This window comes from Stylophora pistillata, chromosome 6 (assembly GCF_964205215.1).
Source record: "Stylophora pistillata chromosome 6, jaStyPist1.2, whole genome shotgun sequence".
NCBI lineage: Eukaryota > Metazoa > Cnidaria > Anthozoa > Scleractinia > Pocilloporidae > Stylophora > Stylophora pistillata.
In genome coordinates this window covers 25,944,037-25,962,372 of record NC_142524.1, presented here as the reverse complement: position 1 = coordinate 25,962,372, position 18,336 = coordinate 25,944,037, and the positions used below count along the sequence as shown (strand labels likewise).

Here is an 18,336-nt window from a genome sequence, read left to right as displayed (position 1 = left end):
TACGGCGGGAAGGGCAGTTACGGGCGAGATGACCAGCTTCCCCACATTCCCTGCATTTTCCATTGAAGGGACAGTCAGCAGCTTTATGACCCATGGTTTTGCAGATAGAGCAGAATGGCTTGATACCACGATACCAAATGCGCACAGGGTAACCGTCAATGGTGATTTGTGCGGGGATAGGTTTCTCCATGGACATGGTCAGAATTCGTGATCCAGTAAGAAGATGTGGACGCCCCATGAAAGCCTGACGTTTGCAGGAGAAAACTTTGCCAAAGGTCTTGAAGTCCTCGCACAGGATCGCGTCATCCCCTTCAGCGGGGTAGTGATGGATATAGACGAGCGTGTGTGGACGATCGGAATTGGTGACACTACATTCCACACCATCGAGATTTATAAAACCGGACTCAACAAGACTCGCCATATCGTCAGGATCTTTGAAAGTGAGGCGAATAAGGCCTCCCGGAACGAACTGAACCGCAGATAGTCTATTAAGGTCGATTTCCTTTTCCAACATTTTAAGAACAGCTGGTCTAGGGTGGACCGTAACTGCCGCCGTAGCATGGACAACACAAGTTCTAGCACATATTAACATTTTGAAAAGGAATAGGAAGAGAGAAAAAGAACAAAAAGGAAAGAAAGGAGAGAAAAAGGACTACAACAATTGCCAAAAAAGGCAAAAAAGGCAAAAAACCCACCAAGTTCAGCAAAGCTGAAACCTGGATGGGTTCCCAACAAAGTTCGGACCCACCAAAAAAAACCAAAAACGAGATGGGTGACCGAAAACAACAAGACAAAAAAGACTGGCGTTCCACTCCCGGCAGGTACTTAGCACAGTCGAATAAATTTGAAAAATGAAAGAATACTTACAAATCCTTTGCCCACGAAGAGGTTTCGGACCAACACTTTACCTTGCAAAGATGAAATCCCGCGTCAGGTAATTAGGGCGCACACTGTTTCGACCTATGTGGGCCTCATCAGTGCAGTGCTAATGCTAGGATGGAGGAGAACCAGTATGGTCACCCCAAACGATCCAACCTTTGTGGTATCGTCTAAGCCATGCCAGAGTGCTCAAACTAGAGTACACTAGCGAGCATGCGCAATTGCAGAGCAATGACTCATCCTAGTTAGAGTGCTCAATTTGGACATGAAAGCAAAGCTTTGTATGCCAAAGAGCTATATCTAACTGCAGACAGTACTGTTTCGGCCTTCTGGGCCTCATCATATATATATATATATATATATATATATATATATATATTATATATATATATATATATATATATATATATATATATAACTAACTACAGACAGTACTGTTTCGGCCTTCTGGGCCTCATCAGTGCAGTGCTAATGAAGGAGCGATTACAGTAGCAAATGGACTACTGAAGTGACGCACATATGGATTTTAATACAGCCTGTTTCGTAGACCAACAAAAGTTGATCCACTCATCAGTTAAACTCCATACACCCTGAGGCATCGTGGCGGTTAACTCTAACTCAGCAACGTGATCACATGACATTGTTTAAAAATTCAAATCTTGAAAACCGTGCGCGTGCCGATAATAGCGTTAAGAATACCTGAGAATATATTTTCGCCGATGTCTACAATTGGATATTATTTCACTTCGCTTGTTTAAAGAGGCTTCATGTGGATAAGACAAGATAAAAAATTTCTCATTGAGGCATAAATTGCAACGTTTTGTGGCATTGGAATATGATCTAGCCCTAGCAATAATTTTCCATGAAATCGAATAGTCTTCCCTCTTCTCCTTTAGTTTCCACAGGTACTTGCTCAGCTCTGTGTCATTTCGCCGTCTCTCGTGGTTGAAGGACATTTGGTGGTTGCGCCATCTAGTCTTAAAATCTGTCGCTGTGAAGCCAACGTAAGTTTCAGTTTCTTCCTTGGTAGCGACTGTGGCTTGGTATACGACCTCGCTTTGCAAACATTCCCCTCCTAAAGGGCATTCGTGTTCGTTCCTGCAGTTGCACAATCTTTGGGGGCGGCTATCTTCGGACATTTTTGCGTTCCTGATTGTGGCTTTGTTTTGCCCGTCTATGATCTGTTTCATATTTGGTGTGCATGAGTAGCTCAGTTTAATGGTGTTTCTATTGAAAATTTTCCTCAGTTTGTGGGTGACTGGAAAGCACTTGTCAATAAGGTTAATGAACGCTCTGCCAATGTTGGTCTGTACGTTTCTGTTAAATGGTGCGTTAAACCAAATTATGTTTCTTCGCCTTTTGGTTTGGTATTGCGGTCGGTGCGGTTCCGGCTCTGTGAAGTGCAGCTTGTATGTGTAGCCACTCTTGTGTAACGCGTCCTGGTAGGGAGGTGCGGCTTTGTTAAACATGTCTTCGTCAGAAGAGATTTCAGAAAGTCTTTTATTAACTGCTTCGGGGATGTTTCGTAGTATGCAAGGTGGGTGGTTAGACTTGCTGTGTACGTATAGATGGGTAGTTGCTGGTTTGGAATAGGGTCCGAATCTGCCGGTTATCAGGTTGCTATCATGTTGCCGGTTATCCGGCTGCTACCTCCTATCACAGCTTGCGACTATACCAGAAATTAGCATCGGGCTTTACCGTGACGACGGCCTTGCAGTTATAAACCAAACACCCCAAAAAGTGGAGAGAATTAAGAAACAGATATGCACGATATTTGCCCAAAACAACCTTAGAATTACCATCGAGGCAAACAAGAAAATCATCAACTTTCTCGATGTAACGCTTGACCTGATAACCGGCAGATTCGGACCCTATGCCAAACCAGCAACTACCCATCTATACGTACACAGCAAGTCTAACCACCCACCTTGCATACTACGAAACATCCCCGAAGCAGTTAATAAAAGACTTTCTGAAATCTCTTCTGACGAAGACATGTTTAACAAAGCCGCACCTCCCTACCAGGACGCGTTACACAAGAGTGGCTACACATACAAGCTGCACTTCACAGAGCCGGAACCGCACCGACCACAATACCAAACCAAAAGGCGAAGAAACATAATTTGGTTTAACCCACCATTTAACAGAAACGTACAGACCAACATTGGCAGAGCGTTCATTAACCTTATTGACAAGTGCTTTCCAGTCACCCACAAACTGAGGAAAATTTTCAATAGAAACACCATTAAACTGAGCTACTCATGCACACCAAATATGAAACAGATCATAGACGGGCATAACAAAGCCACAATCAGGAACGCAAAAATGTCCGAAGATAGCCGCCCCCCAAAGATTGTGCAACTGCAGGAACGAACACGAATGCCCTTTAGGAGGGGAATGTTTGCAAAGCGAGGTCGTATACCAAGCCACAGTCGCTACCAGGGAAGAAACTGAAACGTACGTTGGCCTCACAGCGACAGATTTTAAGACTAGATGGCGCAACCACCAAATGTCGTTCAACCACGAGAGAAGGCGAAATGACACAGAGCTGAGCAAGTACCTGTGGAAACTAAAGGAGAAGAGGGAAGACTATTCGATTTCATGGAAAATTATTGCTAGGGCTAGATCATATTCCAATGCCACAAAACGTTGCCATTTATGCCTCACTGAGAAATTTTTTATCTTGTCTTATCCACATGAAGCCTCTTTAAACAAGCGAAGTGAAATAATATCCAATTGTAGACATCGGCGAAAATATATTCTCAGGTATTCTTAACGCTATTATCGGCACGCGCACGGTTTTCAAGATTTGAATTTTTAAACAATGTCATGTGATCACGTTGCTGAGTTAGAGTTAACCGCCACGATGCCTCAGTGTGTATGGAGTTTAACTGATGAGTGGATCAACTTTTGTTGGTCTACGAAACAGGCTGTATTAAAATCCATATGTGCGTCACTTCAGTAGTCCATTTGCTACTATATATATATATATATATATATATATATATATATATATAGGAAGTCTGCAAGTCGATTTTCGCGTGGAACAGTGCTCAATACGTTGAAGCAGAGCAGAATAAATATTATGAGAGGAAAAAAGGACGTAACTACATGGGAAATGTAGTTACGTCCTTTTTTCCTCTCATAATATTTATATATTGAGCACTCTGGCATGGCTTAGACGATACCACAAAGGTTGGGTCGTTTGGGGTGACCGTCTCGGTTCTCCCCCATCCTAGCATTAGCACTGCACTGATGAGGCCCAGAAGGCCGAAACAGTACTGTCTGCAGTTAGATATAGCTCTTTGGCATACAAAGCTTTGCTTTCATGTCCAAATTGAGCACTCTATCTAGGATGAGTCATTGCCGTTGCAATTGCGCATGCTCGCTGGTTTACTCTAGTCTGAGCACTCTGGCATGGCTTAGACGATACCACAAAGGTTGGGTCGTTTGGGGTGACCGTCTCGGTTCTCCCCCATCCTAGCATTAGCACTGCACTGATGAGGCCCAGAAGGCCGAAACAGTACTGTCTGCAGTTAGATATAGCTCTTTGGCATACAAAGCTTTGCTTTCATGTCCAAATTGAGCACTCTAACTAGGATGAGTCATTGCTCTGCAATTGCGCATGCTCGCTAGTGTACTCTAGTTTGAGCACTCTGGCATGGCTTAGACGATACCACAAAGGTTGGATCGTTTGGGGTGACCATACTGGTTCTCCTCCATCCTAGCATTAGCACTGCACTGATGAGGCCCAGAAGGCCGAAACAGTACTGTCTGCAGTTAGATATAGCTCTTTGGCATACAAAGCTTTGCTTTCATGTCCAAATTGAGCACTCTAACTAGGATGAGTCATTGCTCTGCAATTGCGCATGCTCGCTAGTGTACTCTAGTTTGAGCACTCTGGCATGGCTTAGACGATACCACAAAGGTTGGATCGTTTGGGGTGACCATACTGGTTCTCCTCCATCCTAGCATTAGCACTGCACTGATGAGGCCCAGAAGGCCGAAACAGTACTGTCTGCAGTTATATATATATATATATATATATATATATATATATATATATATATATATATATATATATATATATAATTATACTTCAAGATTTAGGTTACTTGAACTTTTACTGCAACTCTGAGTTTCATGCCTCTTGCGAAGCAATCGTCAAGCAACTGCCAGAAATAACGGTTACAATCCACCGAAATTTAAAAGACAGAACAATGTGTACATGCGCGCGCAACATACTGCACGCGCTAACGCAACGTTACGTTCTTTAACAGGAATTTCCTGACATGTCTGCAACCTGACATGTCTGCAACCTGATGTCAGCTCATTTCTTTTGTTTAAACTTGCCATTTGCGGTTTACAAATAATAAAATATTTTTCCCACAAACTTAAATTTCATCTTTTAGCTACATTGGAATACGAACTAGCTTGTTTCACCTTGCGCCACTTAATATCAAACTTAGCTGTAACATGGAAAGCATAATTTACCAGGCAGAGGTCACCACAGAAACCGCAAAGGAAACGTACATTGGTCACTGTGACACCGCTTTTAAAATGCCTTACAGGAACCACTTGTGTTCATTACGAAACGAACGTTACAGGCATGCTACTGAACTTAGCAAATATATATGGAGTCTTAATGATAAGGACACTAAGTTTAATATTAAGTGGTCTTCTGCCAAGAGGTCTCATTGCTAAATAGTAGTGATTCATTAGCAAGTAGGCGATCATCTAGGGAGATGTTCGTGTAGTTAGACTCGAAGTCGAGGGCACGTCCGAGTAGATCTTTCCTTATTGAGGGGTAGAATTCTACAACATCGAAGCTGATGAAAGCAGATTCGCATTTATTAGGTAGGTTTTTGAACCACTGCAACACAGAGGATGTGTTCTTCCATTGATTAACCCCTGTTGCATATACAAGTTTCTGGTTAATATTTTCGAGAATTTTATGATATCTCTCAGGTTAACTATTTTCTAAGCCAACTAAAACTAAGGATGTGAGTCGCTTGCTTTTAGTCCCAAACACTTTAAGATGTAAGGTTTACATGTAGTTCCAAAGATCTTAAAATCAAATAATAAAGAGGTACTAAACTTACAAAAGCTTTATCCTCAAAGCTATCTTATTATGCAGACCATGTTGGTTTAAACATATCCAGTTAGGTATGAGACACAATTCTCTTTACTCATGACAAGATTAGATTGTGGTAGTTAACCCTTCTAATGGTTACTGAACTCTACAGAGGCTGGTGCTATGAAATGTTCAAAATAGGTGTTCTTTAGGTCTTCATTCAATACTTCCCAGAATTGAGGATCAATTATGATCCTCTCTATACTTATGCTTTTGTTAGTATAGATAACAAAGTCACACCAACTTGCTCCTGTAATACCTAGTTGACTCTGTATCTGGTAGTACTGATGCCCCCTTTCCAGCCTTGGCTTTCCATTTACATTTTCTGCGCAGAAACTTTCATCTGCACATGCTTCTAAGGGACTAACATGAAACTTTGTGTAAGATATTTAACCTCTACCAACCCAATAGACTTGCTACAGCCTTGGTCAATGACCTTGCCATCTGGTGACGCTGCTAAAAAGAGAGAGGCCATACTGACAACAAGACCACTTTTGAACCCTGAAACTGGAATCCTTGTGGAAAACATATATTTTTTATACTCCTTTAAGGCTACATGCTCGTAGGTTTTCCCATGTGCAGTTTGTTTGGCAGTAAATGGTTTGGGATGAAGCAAATTGTTTACTAAAGTGTTATGATTTTTTTTTGCCTTTTTACAATTGTGTGGAAATTAGATGCTGTATACCGAAATTTTCTTTCTGCCTGCCATTCTTCTGATGCTACTTGTTCAATTGTTTTCTTCTCGATGGTATTAAGCTTTACCTCATCAACAATTAAATGTTCCAGGAGTGCTTCCAGGCTGCTTCTTAAATCATCTGGCTTTTCATATGGCTCAGATTGTTGCAAAGGAAATGGAGGATATACAGAGATAGCATTTTGTTCATTATTACAGTCCACTCTTGGCATTGAGTCAATATTACAGAAAACTTGTTAATTAGACTCTGTGAACTGTAACTGGTAACTTGCATAGGAGCCACTTGGACATTTTCCAAATTTTGTTTCCTGTAAGTTGGTACAACCAGTAGACATAATTTGAGACAGGGCAAACGTAGGGTTGATCTTTTGAAGTTTGTCTTTTAACAAAGCCTCATCAGATGCCTGTGTACCCAATTTTTTCCTAGCTTCATACAACAAGCACTTTACTCCACTATCAGGGTTATATTCTGCGTGTAAATTCACCTTTTTTACCTAAAGTTCCATGACAAGTTGGGGCTTGATTTTATCCCCTCTTACAGGCCTGTGCCATAGTTGTAAACTTGAAGTGCATGCCTCAGCTCGTGTCAGGATCAGAGTCATTTTACAAGTCCTTGATATCTTGACAACAATACAAGCTGAACTTACAGAGTTTCATCATAACAGCCAGCACATGATTGCAAAAACCAACAGTTCCTGCTACACATGTACATGAGGCATATTTAACAGTTCCAGTTACTAAACAAAGTGCAACTTGTAATTTATGGGGTGGCTCAATTTTTTTGAAACTATGGTAACACAAGCATTTCAAAATGAAATAATGGTCGTCACTTGTGCAAGTTAAGTCCTTCAGATATTCTTCAACAAGAAATGCTTTTGCCTTTTCATGCTTGTTGGAACCGCATGGTTCTGTTTATTTTTGTCCAAGTTTTTTCCAGATTCAGAAATATGTAAATCCATCTCTGCCCTTGTGAATAATGGCATGCGTTGCAAATTTGTAGACCATCCAGCTGATGGTAATTTAACAGTTCTTTCCTCAGGCATCGCATCACTTTGAGCGAGTTGTTCTTGGTTCTTGTCTCTCCTTCGACGCTTGTATATCAGATTTTTATCGGGATCCACAACATCTTTATCACGACCAGACGCAACATTTTCAAGAACTCTTTAAAATGAAAAGTTGAAAAACTATTAATCATTTCATCAAGATTTCATTTAGAAAAGTAATTCCTAAAACCCTTTGATCTTCTTGTACGATATTAAAATCTGTTTAATTCTAAGAAGTATCACGCACGACTGACAAATACTGTACTTGCCTTTGCGCCAATTGTGCCTTTGTTTTTAACCCCTTTGCTGGATCGCCACGACATTTTAACCAAAAACGAAGTTCATCTGATTTTAGAGCAGTCGGATTTCTATCATGAAGCGATGCTCCTGGGATATCTTCCTTCGTAAGAATCTGAGAAAGACGGCTACTTACAGAGTCATAAGCGGCCATATTTTTAACACGAGCTAACAAGGCCCAAATAGCCTCGTTTTCACGTTTATCGCTCCCAGTCTCTTCTCGTTAGGCATAGGGTGTATAGACGGGCTTAACAAAGCCACAATCAGGAACGCAAAAATGTCCGAAGAAAGCCGCCCCCAAAGATTGTGCAACTGCAGAAACGAAAACGAGTGCCCTTTAGGAGGCGAATGTTTGCAAAGCGAGGTTGTCTACCAAGCCACAGTCGCTACCAGGGAAGAAACTGAAACGTACGTTGGCCTCACAGCGACAGATTTTAAGACTAGATGGCGCAACCACCGAATGTCGTTCAACCACGAGAGACGGCGAAATGACACAGAGATGAGCAAGTACCTGTGGAAACTCAAGGAAAAGAGAGAAGACTATTCGATTTCATGGAAAATTATTGCTAGGGCTAGAGCATATTCCAATACCACAAAACGTTGCAATTTATGCCTCAATGAGAAATTTTTTATCTTGTCTTATCCACATGAAGCCTCTTTAAACAAGCGAAGTGAAATAATATCCAATTGTAGACATCGGCGAAAATATACTCTCAAGTATTCTTAATGCTATTATCGGCGCGCGCACGGTTTTCAAGATTTGAATTTTTTAAACAATGTCATGTGATCACGTTGCTGAGTTAGAGTTAACCGTCACGATGCCTCAGTGTGTATGGAGTTTGACTGATGATTGGATCAATTTTTGTTGGTCTACGAAACAGGCAGCATTTAAAATCCATATGTGCATAACTTGAGTAGTCCATTTGCTACTATATATATATATATACTGAAATAAATGAAAAACGAAAGTCCTCTTTTTCTTTCTCTTTCTCTTTGCTTTTGCGCTATGCGTTTCACCGCTGCTGCGGCTCTTCAGGCATAGCAAAATGTGTTTACTGACTTATTACGTCATAGATCTAATTGTAATTACAGTGGTTATTGTAATTCGAAGCACGCGCGAGCAAGGGTCGAGAATCTAGTAAAACGGAAAGATAGTGAACTGAGCGGTCAATCCCGCAGCACATTCATCAATATGTTTGCTGACTCCCAGCATACATGTGTGCGGGTCCTCTAATTTGTTGTCTATGGACTGTCACTCTATTTCTCAGGACATCACCCGTTTCTCCTATATTCTTACGCCATATCTTGTTCATGCTCGTCCGGATTCTAAAGGCCTCATTCTTAATCCAGATTGTGTTAGTGTCATTCAGCAGAGTAACATTTGGGAGGTCTATAATTTGGCTATTTAATTCATCCACTTGTGAAGTGATCCGTCCCAAACTGTTTAAAACTGTATCTCTGGTTGAATTTCTTTCTTGGCCCCAGTTTTCCAGAAACTCCATGAAGAATTAGGCTGTTTAAAAGTTATATATATATGTATGTATGTATGTATGTATGTATGTATGTATGTATGTATGTATATATATATATATATATAATGTGTGGTAGTCGGAAAAAAAACTGCATATGAATCCCTACAGACCTGTTTCGTGGTTGCTCACTCATCAGGGAATATATATATATATATATATATATATATATATATATATATATATATATAAGCTCATCACCTTAGTTGTGATTTGAGCACTCTCGCATGGCAACGTGTCTGCACTTGGTCCCACAAGTGTAGCGCCCAGGCAATGGTTTATTCCAGAGCTTGGCCCAGTGTCAGCACTGCACTGATGAGGCCCACGTCTCGCATGGTAAGTGTTGCTTCATACTCTTGTAGTTTGAAGTTGGTTCTGGTGTTTTTCGAGGTCTGAGTTGGATAAGTGAGTACCTGCCGGGAGGGAAAACTTGCGACTTTTTCCTCCCTGGCAGTGGTTGTTTTCTTTGGTTCCGTTTTGGTCGCCCATCCTTTTTTTTGATTTCTCGGTCGATCTGAACTTGCTTTCCTTTTTGCTTTTTCTCTGTTTCGGTCACCCATCCCTCTGACTTGTCTTTGGGTTGGGTCCGAGTTTCAGCATGGTCGTGTCCTTTAATAGGACCATCGACGTTGACTGTCAGGGGCTCCCTGAGGAGGTACTTTTCTCGGAAGCGGTTGGTTTGTTGCTGGGTTTTTTTGACCGTGAGTCTGACCATCGGGTGGCTGCGGTGCAGGCATGTCCTGGCCGTGTCGCGAGAGTCACTTTTGCTGAGAACGGCGATGCTGCTAAGTTATTTTTTGAGGAGCTAGGTGTCATCAAGTTGGGCGATGTAGAGTGTAGGGTGGTTAAACCCCCTCCTCCTCCTCCCCAGCTTACTACTGTTGTAGTCTCTTGGTTTCCCTTTGAGGGATCAAACGACGCCATCAGCACAGCTTTGTCCGCATATGGTACGGTCAAATCTGTTCGCAATCAGGTTTGGCCCGGAAGGCCTTCAGTGTCCACCGGGTCACGCATTGTCCAAATGGTTATTAGGAATGTCATTTCACCGTTTATTTCTATCCGTGGCGTCCGCTGTAAAATTTGGTATAGGGGGCAACCCCTCCAGTGTACTACTTGTCATAAAGTTGGTCATAAGTCGGCGGAGTGTCCCCTTAGGGGCAAATGCTTCCGATGCCGTCAAGGTGGACATCTAGCTCGGAACTGTCAGGCGACCGTGGGTGCTCAACCTGCTGTAGACACATCAGTAGAGATGGACATACCCTCGTCTGTAGCTCAAGAAAATGATGTGACAGCTGAGACAATTGCTCCCGTCCCTAATGACGTTGTTGCTGAGTCTGAAGAGTGCGATTATAACCTTGAGGCCAGCGAGGACCGTTTTCCAACCTGCTCATCGGTTGACCAAGTACCATCAGACAATGTCTCCCGTAAACGCGCTGCTCCCCAGACTTCTCCGGTTTCAAAAGGAACTGTAAAGAAGCCTGCTACAACGGATACAACCCAGTCGATTTCCGTACCAGTCGCCTATAAGATAACCGCGCCACCCTCCGTTACGTCGGTCATTTCTTCCAAGTCCAGAAGTGAAATTCTCGAATTGCTATCCACACCTCCTGGCCTTTCAGGTGATAGAGTAGACCTCCTACGGTTAACATCACACCTTCAAGTTCCTCCTGGTTCAATTGCCTTTGTTCTCAACCCGCAAAATGGTCCTCCTAGACATGTGCTAAAGTACACTCCGAAGAAATAGTTTAATATTAGTTTAAAAATTTAAAACCTAAAAATGAAAACTAAAAAGTAGTTTAAGTTATTTAAGTTATCGAGTGTGTGTGTTCAATTTTTGGTGTGAGTGTGTTCATTTTTGTTGAGGTGGGGTTCGATTCCCCAGCGAGTTTGGTGTCTGGTGACCCTCGTTTCTGGTGGACCTCAACCCTAAGGCATTGCACGCAAGCCATGGGTGGGATTAGTCCTGTTGGTCGGCGGGCATTGCACACGCCCTTCATCGGGGGCCCGGCCGTCCACCTTAAACATAAAAAAACTGATGAGACCCACATAGGTCGAAACAGTGTGCACTGTCTGCAGTTAGATAGCTCTCGCTTGGCTTTGCCTTTTGGCTACCTTGCGATTGAGCACTCTACACTGGGGTTGCCATGCACTTAGCCTTCGGGCGAAGCTCATCACCTTAGTTGTGATTTGAGCACTCTCGCATGGCAACGTGTCTGCACTTGGTCCCACAAGTGTAGCGCCCAGGCAATGGTTTATTCCAGAGCTTGGCCCAGTGTCTGCACTGCACTGATGAGACCCACATAGGTCGAAACAGTGTGCACTGTCTGCAGTTATATATATATATATATATATTTAAACCAGATAAAGATCAGAGTAATTTAGCGTCAATTAACACGCCTAAAAATCTGTATGTTGATCAAATGTTGCCCTAGTTTTGGTGTAAATTACATGTTGACCAAAATAAGTTATCATTTCGGCAGAAAAGGAAAATGTTATGCCGTGAAGCTATGGGTTGGAACATATGGGGACGAACTGGTAAAGATGTGGGTAACCTTTGTTTTACCTAGGGGGGCCAATAATCTGGCAAAGGGGCATGAGGAGAACTTGCATTGGGGCGATGCCCTTTTAAACCTATTTTCGACAAGAAATCTGTCATTCCAGCCCCGGCGTTTTTAATTTTTTATTTTCTGATATTTGGTGTTGTACTGTAGTTTTTATTTCAAAGATCGCAATTATTATTCGACCTCTTTCTTTCCTCAAATATTACTTGCGACCACACCAATACAGCACATGAACTGTTACTCAACTGTAGATTAATTACTTTAATTATGGCAGTTTTACGGAGCCTATTCTTCTACTGGTTGGTAATCCTTAATTAGCACACTACATTTTTCTGCTTTATGATGGTTTCTCGGCTAAAAAGTTAGGAAGTTAATGGTGTCCCCTGTCACTGCACCAGGATGTACCCCATGGCTTTGATGTGTTTGTCTCCATTATCAGGAGAGAGTGTTGCTTCATTGCCACATGTGTTGGAGTCATCTAGTAAACCTCCTGTACCAAAACCAATTCGCGAGTTACAGGAAGAGCAGTCATTCTGCTGATTAGCAGCGATACCGACTCTTGCTTTGGCATCACGAGGGTCGTCTCCCCCCACATTGAGTCCTTCCTTGTTGCAGTAAAGCTGTAAGGAGGCCTCTGAACCAATCAGCGACTTCCACGTTGAACGACCCAGTGAGGTGTTGCGGTATTTCCCATCAGCGATGAGTGAGTGGAGAGAGCCGGCCTGTTTGTTGATGTTAATGAATCTGACTTGATTGCCGATCTTCATTCCGAGACAGATCTTGGAGAAGGGCGTGATCCAATTGGTCGGTAACTTGGTCTCTTGCAAGTCAAATCCAGTCTTACCTCCTACAAGATTGAAAGAATTCCTGTCGCTCCAAAAATGTGAGTCGTAATGGAATGTACTCTAAAATTTACAACAAAGAAAAAAAATATTTCAATAAAATTTCAGTAACAGCTTGTTCCGGGCTCCCAGTCAAGCGACCGACGTTTGACCTTTTTTCAGGGAAACAGCCGGCATTTTGTCTATCCCCTTTGTCGCTTTTTCCCACCGACTTATACCCACACAGAATTCCTTAGCCAGTAAAATTTTTACCTTATTTCCATTAATCTTCATAACCGGCGTCCATCCTCCATCTCCGCACCCAAAGTCTCCCATGTAACAGAAAACAGAAATTGGCTTTGAGTCTAAGTGCAGGGCAACTTCGCCACTCTTTTTAGATCTATTCAATACATTATCGTATTATAAGGAGAGATATAGTTAAAGTTTTATAATGACAATGGCTTTTGCATATTCACTAGATGACACGAAACACTTATCGATTCCTTGCAGGCGAGAAGCTGATGTGGAAGATTATTATCAAGGTTATTAGGTTGCATTCTTGATATAGAAGAATGACAAAATTATGCCGAGCGAACAAACTAACTGGCCAAATGGCTAACTAAACTAATGAATTACCTCAGCACAGAACTGTTATTTTTATATTTTCTTTTTCGAAGTGTTTGTGTTTGTGTTTGTTTCTCGCTTTATATTTGTGAATTATTGACTTACACATTCCGGTCGAAAATTTCCCTACACGTCGAAGCTGAAGCTGTAATTTAAATAGAGTAAAAAAGATTGTAAGTTGTGTGCTCGGTAAACTCTTGCGCGGCCGTGTCTAGTCGGAGTCAAAGGCACAGGCAGAAAGAAACGAACTTGGAAATGATGGTAGAAAATGCTCGTTTTCAGCGTACTGCGGGGAGATTTTTGGTACTGAGAAGCTTTCCAGGGTGCAATAGACTTAGGTCGTAAGCTGTGGGTAAAAAAATTGCCGATCAGACTGATTTTCTCCCCGAAAATCGCCTCCGCATGGACAACGGTCGAAATCGTAATGCGCAGCCTTGACCTCGCTTGATAACAGGAAAAACAGTGATGACAAAGCAAGCCCAAAGCAACAGAAATCGCCAGAAAACACAACGGACACACAAAGAGTGAGTAAGTTTGATCAATCTTACACCTAAGATGTTCATATATCGGAACATTTAGTGTTCTAAATGGACCATATTTCGTTGCAAATATTATTCCTCATAACGCATTCAAATACTCAACGGTTGCTAGCGTAACTTAACACCGCGTCACACGACGCGTGACGTTTTCATTAAATGATCCTTCACTTTTCCTCGATACGTGAGCTTGGGACGCCTGTGGAGAAATATTTTGCAATTTTGGAGCAGCTCTCTAAGCAAGAGGGCCATCAAGCCAGTTGTGAGATGGTTATGGTGATATTTTATAATATGCCGAACCTAAACTTTTATTATCACTTTAAGAAGTTGTATGTAAAAATGGAGCCCACAAAAGCCTACGTCTGGTTTCACATGACAAGGTTTACCTATTTCACAATTCGGACCTTCCAATCCAGTGGTACACAAACAGCGATATCTTTTGTCGGTAAAACCGCTTTGACAAGTACCATTGTTGTTGCAAGGGTTAGCAGCACAAGCGTTCTGAAGCCAAAAGGAGAAAAAATATTAACAATCTTAAAATCATACGTTGAAATATCAATGTTGCAGGATGGGTGTTCATTTTTTTCCTAAATTTAAGTCTCTAACTTTTAATCAGAGCAATTCAAATAAAAAAAAAAGGAATTAGAAAACATGGGGCACTTAAACAAAAAAAGTGATGGTGATCAAAAAATAAATGTCAGTGATAACAAAATTAAAGCAATCATCTCATCACTGAAGATTATGAAAGTGGTATTTCACCGAGGCTAGTCGTCTGCTAATGAAGTAACACCTACCACAGATGCATGATAAGATTCCTTTTCATCCTCTTTCAGATCGAGTTTCTGTCCTTCGTGAGTAACGTTACTGAATTCACAATTGTACCCACGGTGTTGATTAAATCGTTTATCAAGGCTAACGCTGACACAGTCGAGTTCCATACACATATCATATGTGTATGGAACTCGACTGTTCCACAAAAAATAATTGTTATGACCTCAACGAAGCGTATTTGGCCGTTTTTCGAGATTATTGCCCCCCACAGTTGGCTCATATGTAGTAAAGAGTCTCAGAGTTGATGAGAAAAATAGCTTCTTACCTCAAAGTAATAGTGATACGAATTCTTATTGTCTTTGTATTCGTTAGGATTGCTGTATTTATCAGTTGACAGTAACTCACACCACAGTTGCCCTTCAGTGGCCAGGTTCACGGAGACACACAGAGGGTGGTGAGTGCATTTAAAGGTGCATTCAAAGTCGTCCTAAACCATAATTTCTTCAAGTTTAGGTACATTGAGATAGTGGAACTTGTCGAGGGAGAGTAGACTTTGCCTGGATATCTGTGATGAAGTTTCTGGTATATCGTCGGGTTCTATAATGACTGCTTCTATTGGTTAAGATTGAGGGTACTTTTGGAAAAAATAGGCTCCTAGCAAAATTTCACTTATTAGGAACAAAGAATTGGAAATGCGTGGTGTTTCTAAACTTTCATGGAGATCTGTCTCTACTTGCAGTTATTGTGACCGACATATAGTTCAAGGCGGCCATCTTTACAAAGTTTAAGAGGTGAAGCTGTTTAAAGTAGTTTTAAAAAGTGCTACACTAATTTAAAACGAATTCCTATGTAAAAGATAAAAAGAAAACATCTTTTAAAAACGTTCAGGTGTTAAACAGGCAACCTTGATTATGAAAGAATGACTACATTCCCCTCACTGTCCCCGCTCAGACATGAGTGATGGTGAAGTCAACCTTGCGATAAGACAGACGCAGACATCCTGCGAATTCATCATGGCGCAGATTGCTTTCTGAAACCAAGTTTTCGAAATATGTGCAAACATAGGGGGCCCATACAATCTGTTTGTGTAGCCGACCGTTGTTTTATAGTGAATGTACCAGATTTACTGTTTGCCTCACCTAGATTGATCACAGGTAGCCCAAGCTGTGTCACAGGCTCTTTCACAGTGAATAATTAAATAGTTTGTATAGTGGTTTAGTTGGACTTGCTTTTGAGCTCCGTAAATGTAAAGTTGTGTGAAATAATCAAAGAAACGTATGATGCACGATCCTCGCAGTAGATAGCGCTATTTATGCAATAGCGAAAATCAGACCTGAAAAAAATCAGTCCTGTACGGGACTCGAACCATAAATAGCGCTATCTACTGCGAGGATCGTGCATCATACGTATCTAACAACGCAGTTCAAAATATATGAACCTCATATATTCATTGTATCTCACGAGTTTTCTTTCACGAGTTTATTACGAATCAACTTAACGGCCTGCTTCCAGTTGGCTTGTTAGCTCAAATGGTAGAGCGCTGCACTAGTATCGCAGAGGTCCGTGGTTCGAGTCCCGTACAGGCCTGATTTTTTTTTTTTTTTTTTTTTTCAGGTCTGATTCAGTTTTCGCTATTGCATAACTAGCGCTATCTACTGCGAGGATCGTGCATCATACGTATCTAATACCGCAGTTCAAAATATATGAACCTCATATATTCATTTTATCTCATTTATCACTTTCACGGGTTTATTACGAATCAACTTAACGGCCTGCTCCCAGTTGGCTTGTTAGCTCAATTGGTAGAGCGCTGCACTAGTATCGCAGAGGTCCGTAGTTCGAGTCCCGTACAGGCCTGATTTTTTTCAGGTCTGATTTTCGCTATTGCATAAATAGCGCTATCTACTGCGAGGATCGTGCATCATACGTATCTAATACCGCAGTTCAAAATATATGAACCTCATATATTCATTGTATCTCATAATCAAATAAATAAAGTCTTACCTTCATGGAGAGTAGTCTTTGTTGTTCTCCTCGCGATTTGAGGCCGTTTTGATGTGTTTTAGCTTGACGCCCTAAATTACCGTGCATAAAATACGGGAAGGTCGGAAACCTCTTTTGACACATGCTCACCTAAATCGCTCGAAAACAACACTTAAATACTTCTCCTCGAATCAAAACTCGGCTGCACGAAAGCCAAATAGTTGCCCTTTAAGTTCACCGAAAAAGAATCCCACAAAAGATGGTTTGACGAGCAACCAATACAGCGAGAATTTCAAATTAGCGGCGGTTCTGAATTCTTCTAATTCGTGGAATTAACATCTTGCGCAGCTGAGAGACCGTTAATGCGCTGTTGAGAGAGATTTGACTAGAGTCCAGGTCGACCGCGTATTAACGGTCTCTCTGCTGCACAAGATGTTCCTTCCACGTATTAGAGGAATTCAGAACGGCCGTTAATTTGAAATTCTCGCTGGATTGGTTGCTCGACAAACCATCTTTTGTGGAATTTTTTTCGGTGAACTTAAAGGGCAACTATTTGCCTTTCGTGCTGCCGAGTTTTGATTCGAGGGAAAGTATTTAAGTGTTGTTTTCGAGCAATTTTGGCGAGCATGCGTCAAAAGAAGTTTCCGACCTTCCCGTATTTTATGTACGGTAATTTAGGGCGTCGAGCTAAATCACATCAAAGCGGCCTCAAATCGCGAGGAGAACAACAAAGACTACTCTCTATGAAGGTAAGACTTTATTTCTTTGATTATTTCACACAACTTTACATTTACGGAGCTCAAAGGCAAGTCCAACTAAACCACTATACAAACTCTTTAATTATTTACTGTGAAAGAGCATGTGACAGAGCTTGGGCCACCTGTGGAGCGATATATTGCTGACTATGTACATAAATCATTGGATAAATAAACGTTGAATTACTTTACCTGTGGTGCAGAGTCGTCCTTTTGCCTCAAAAATGTTTTTTTTTTGGCGATTTTGAATAAGTCTGATTTCTTCGTTAATGTAATGCATTAAGGAAAGACAAGGGTGGAAGCCTTGTTTTGAAAGGGTTCAAGCACCCGAGCGATTTTGACCCCAAAAATCGCATCGTTCCGCTTTCAAACTTCGCAGCATTAAGGTCAAAAGATGCACGATTCTCCTCGTACTTTCCAATCGAAAATCCATCCAGACGGACCGGAGTTAGCCCTCGAAGAAAATCAAAATCCCACAGTATTTTAGCGTCTGGAATGCGTAGCAAGATTCTCATGTGCCAGCCAGAAACGGTCGCGTTGATTACCCTTTTCTGATTGGACGAAGTTAAACGATGACCAATTCAAAATATCTAACGAGGGTGGGGAACCATTGGCGTTTAGTGACCCTTCAAATGTTTACCCACCAGACTCGGGTCGTGTGTCTTAACGCTCATCGGAAGCAACTTATATTTTCGCCTATTGTTAGCAT

General features: G+C 41.6%; 1 protein-coding gene and 1 pseudogene across 1 annotated transcript; both read right to left on the bottom strand.

Annotated features, from left to right (window-relative positions):
* The window catches only part of LOC148729125 (uncharacterized), a 52,762-nt pseudogene that overhangs the window by 30,442 nt on the left and 3,984 nt on the right, over positions 1-18,336 (bottom strand).
* Positions 11,989-14,630, bottom strand: LOC148729126 (putative skeletal organic matrix protein 5). Its single transcript, XM_088725435.1, has 3 exons — positions 14,505-14,630; positions 13,232-13,727; positions 11,989-13,042 (listed from the first exon to the last, which is right to left on the bottom strand). Exons 2-3 carry the CDS (start codon positions 13,292-13,294, stop codon positions 12,524-12,526), a joined length of 582 nt encoding a protein of 193 aa, XP_088581561.1. The 5' UTR covers positions 13,295-13,727; positions 14,505-14,630; the 3' UTR covers positions 11,989-12,523.

Excerpts from the sequence above, each read along its gene's own strand:
- LOC148729126 (XM_088725435.1), bottom strand. The coding sequence starts at position 13,294 with ATGGGAGACTTTGGGTGCGGAGATGGAGGATGGACGCCGGTTATGAAG. Across the intron at positions 13,043-13,231 it reads TGAAGATTAATGGAAATAAG|AGTACATTCCATTACGACTC; the intron begins GTAAAAATTTTA and ends TGTAAATTTTAG.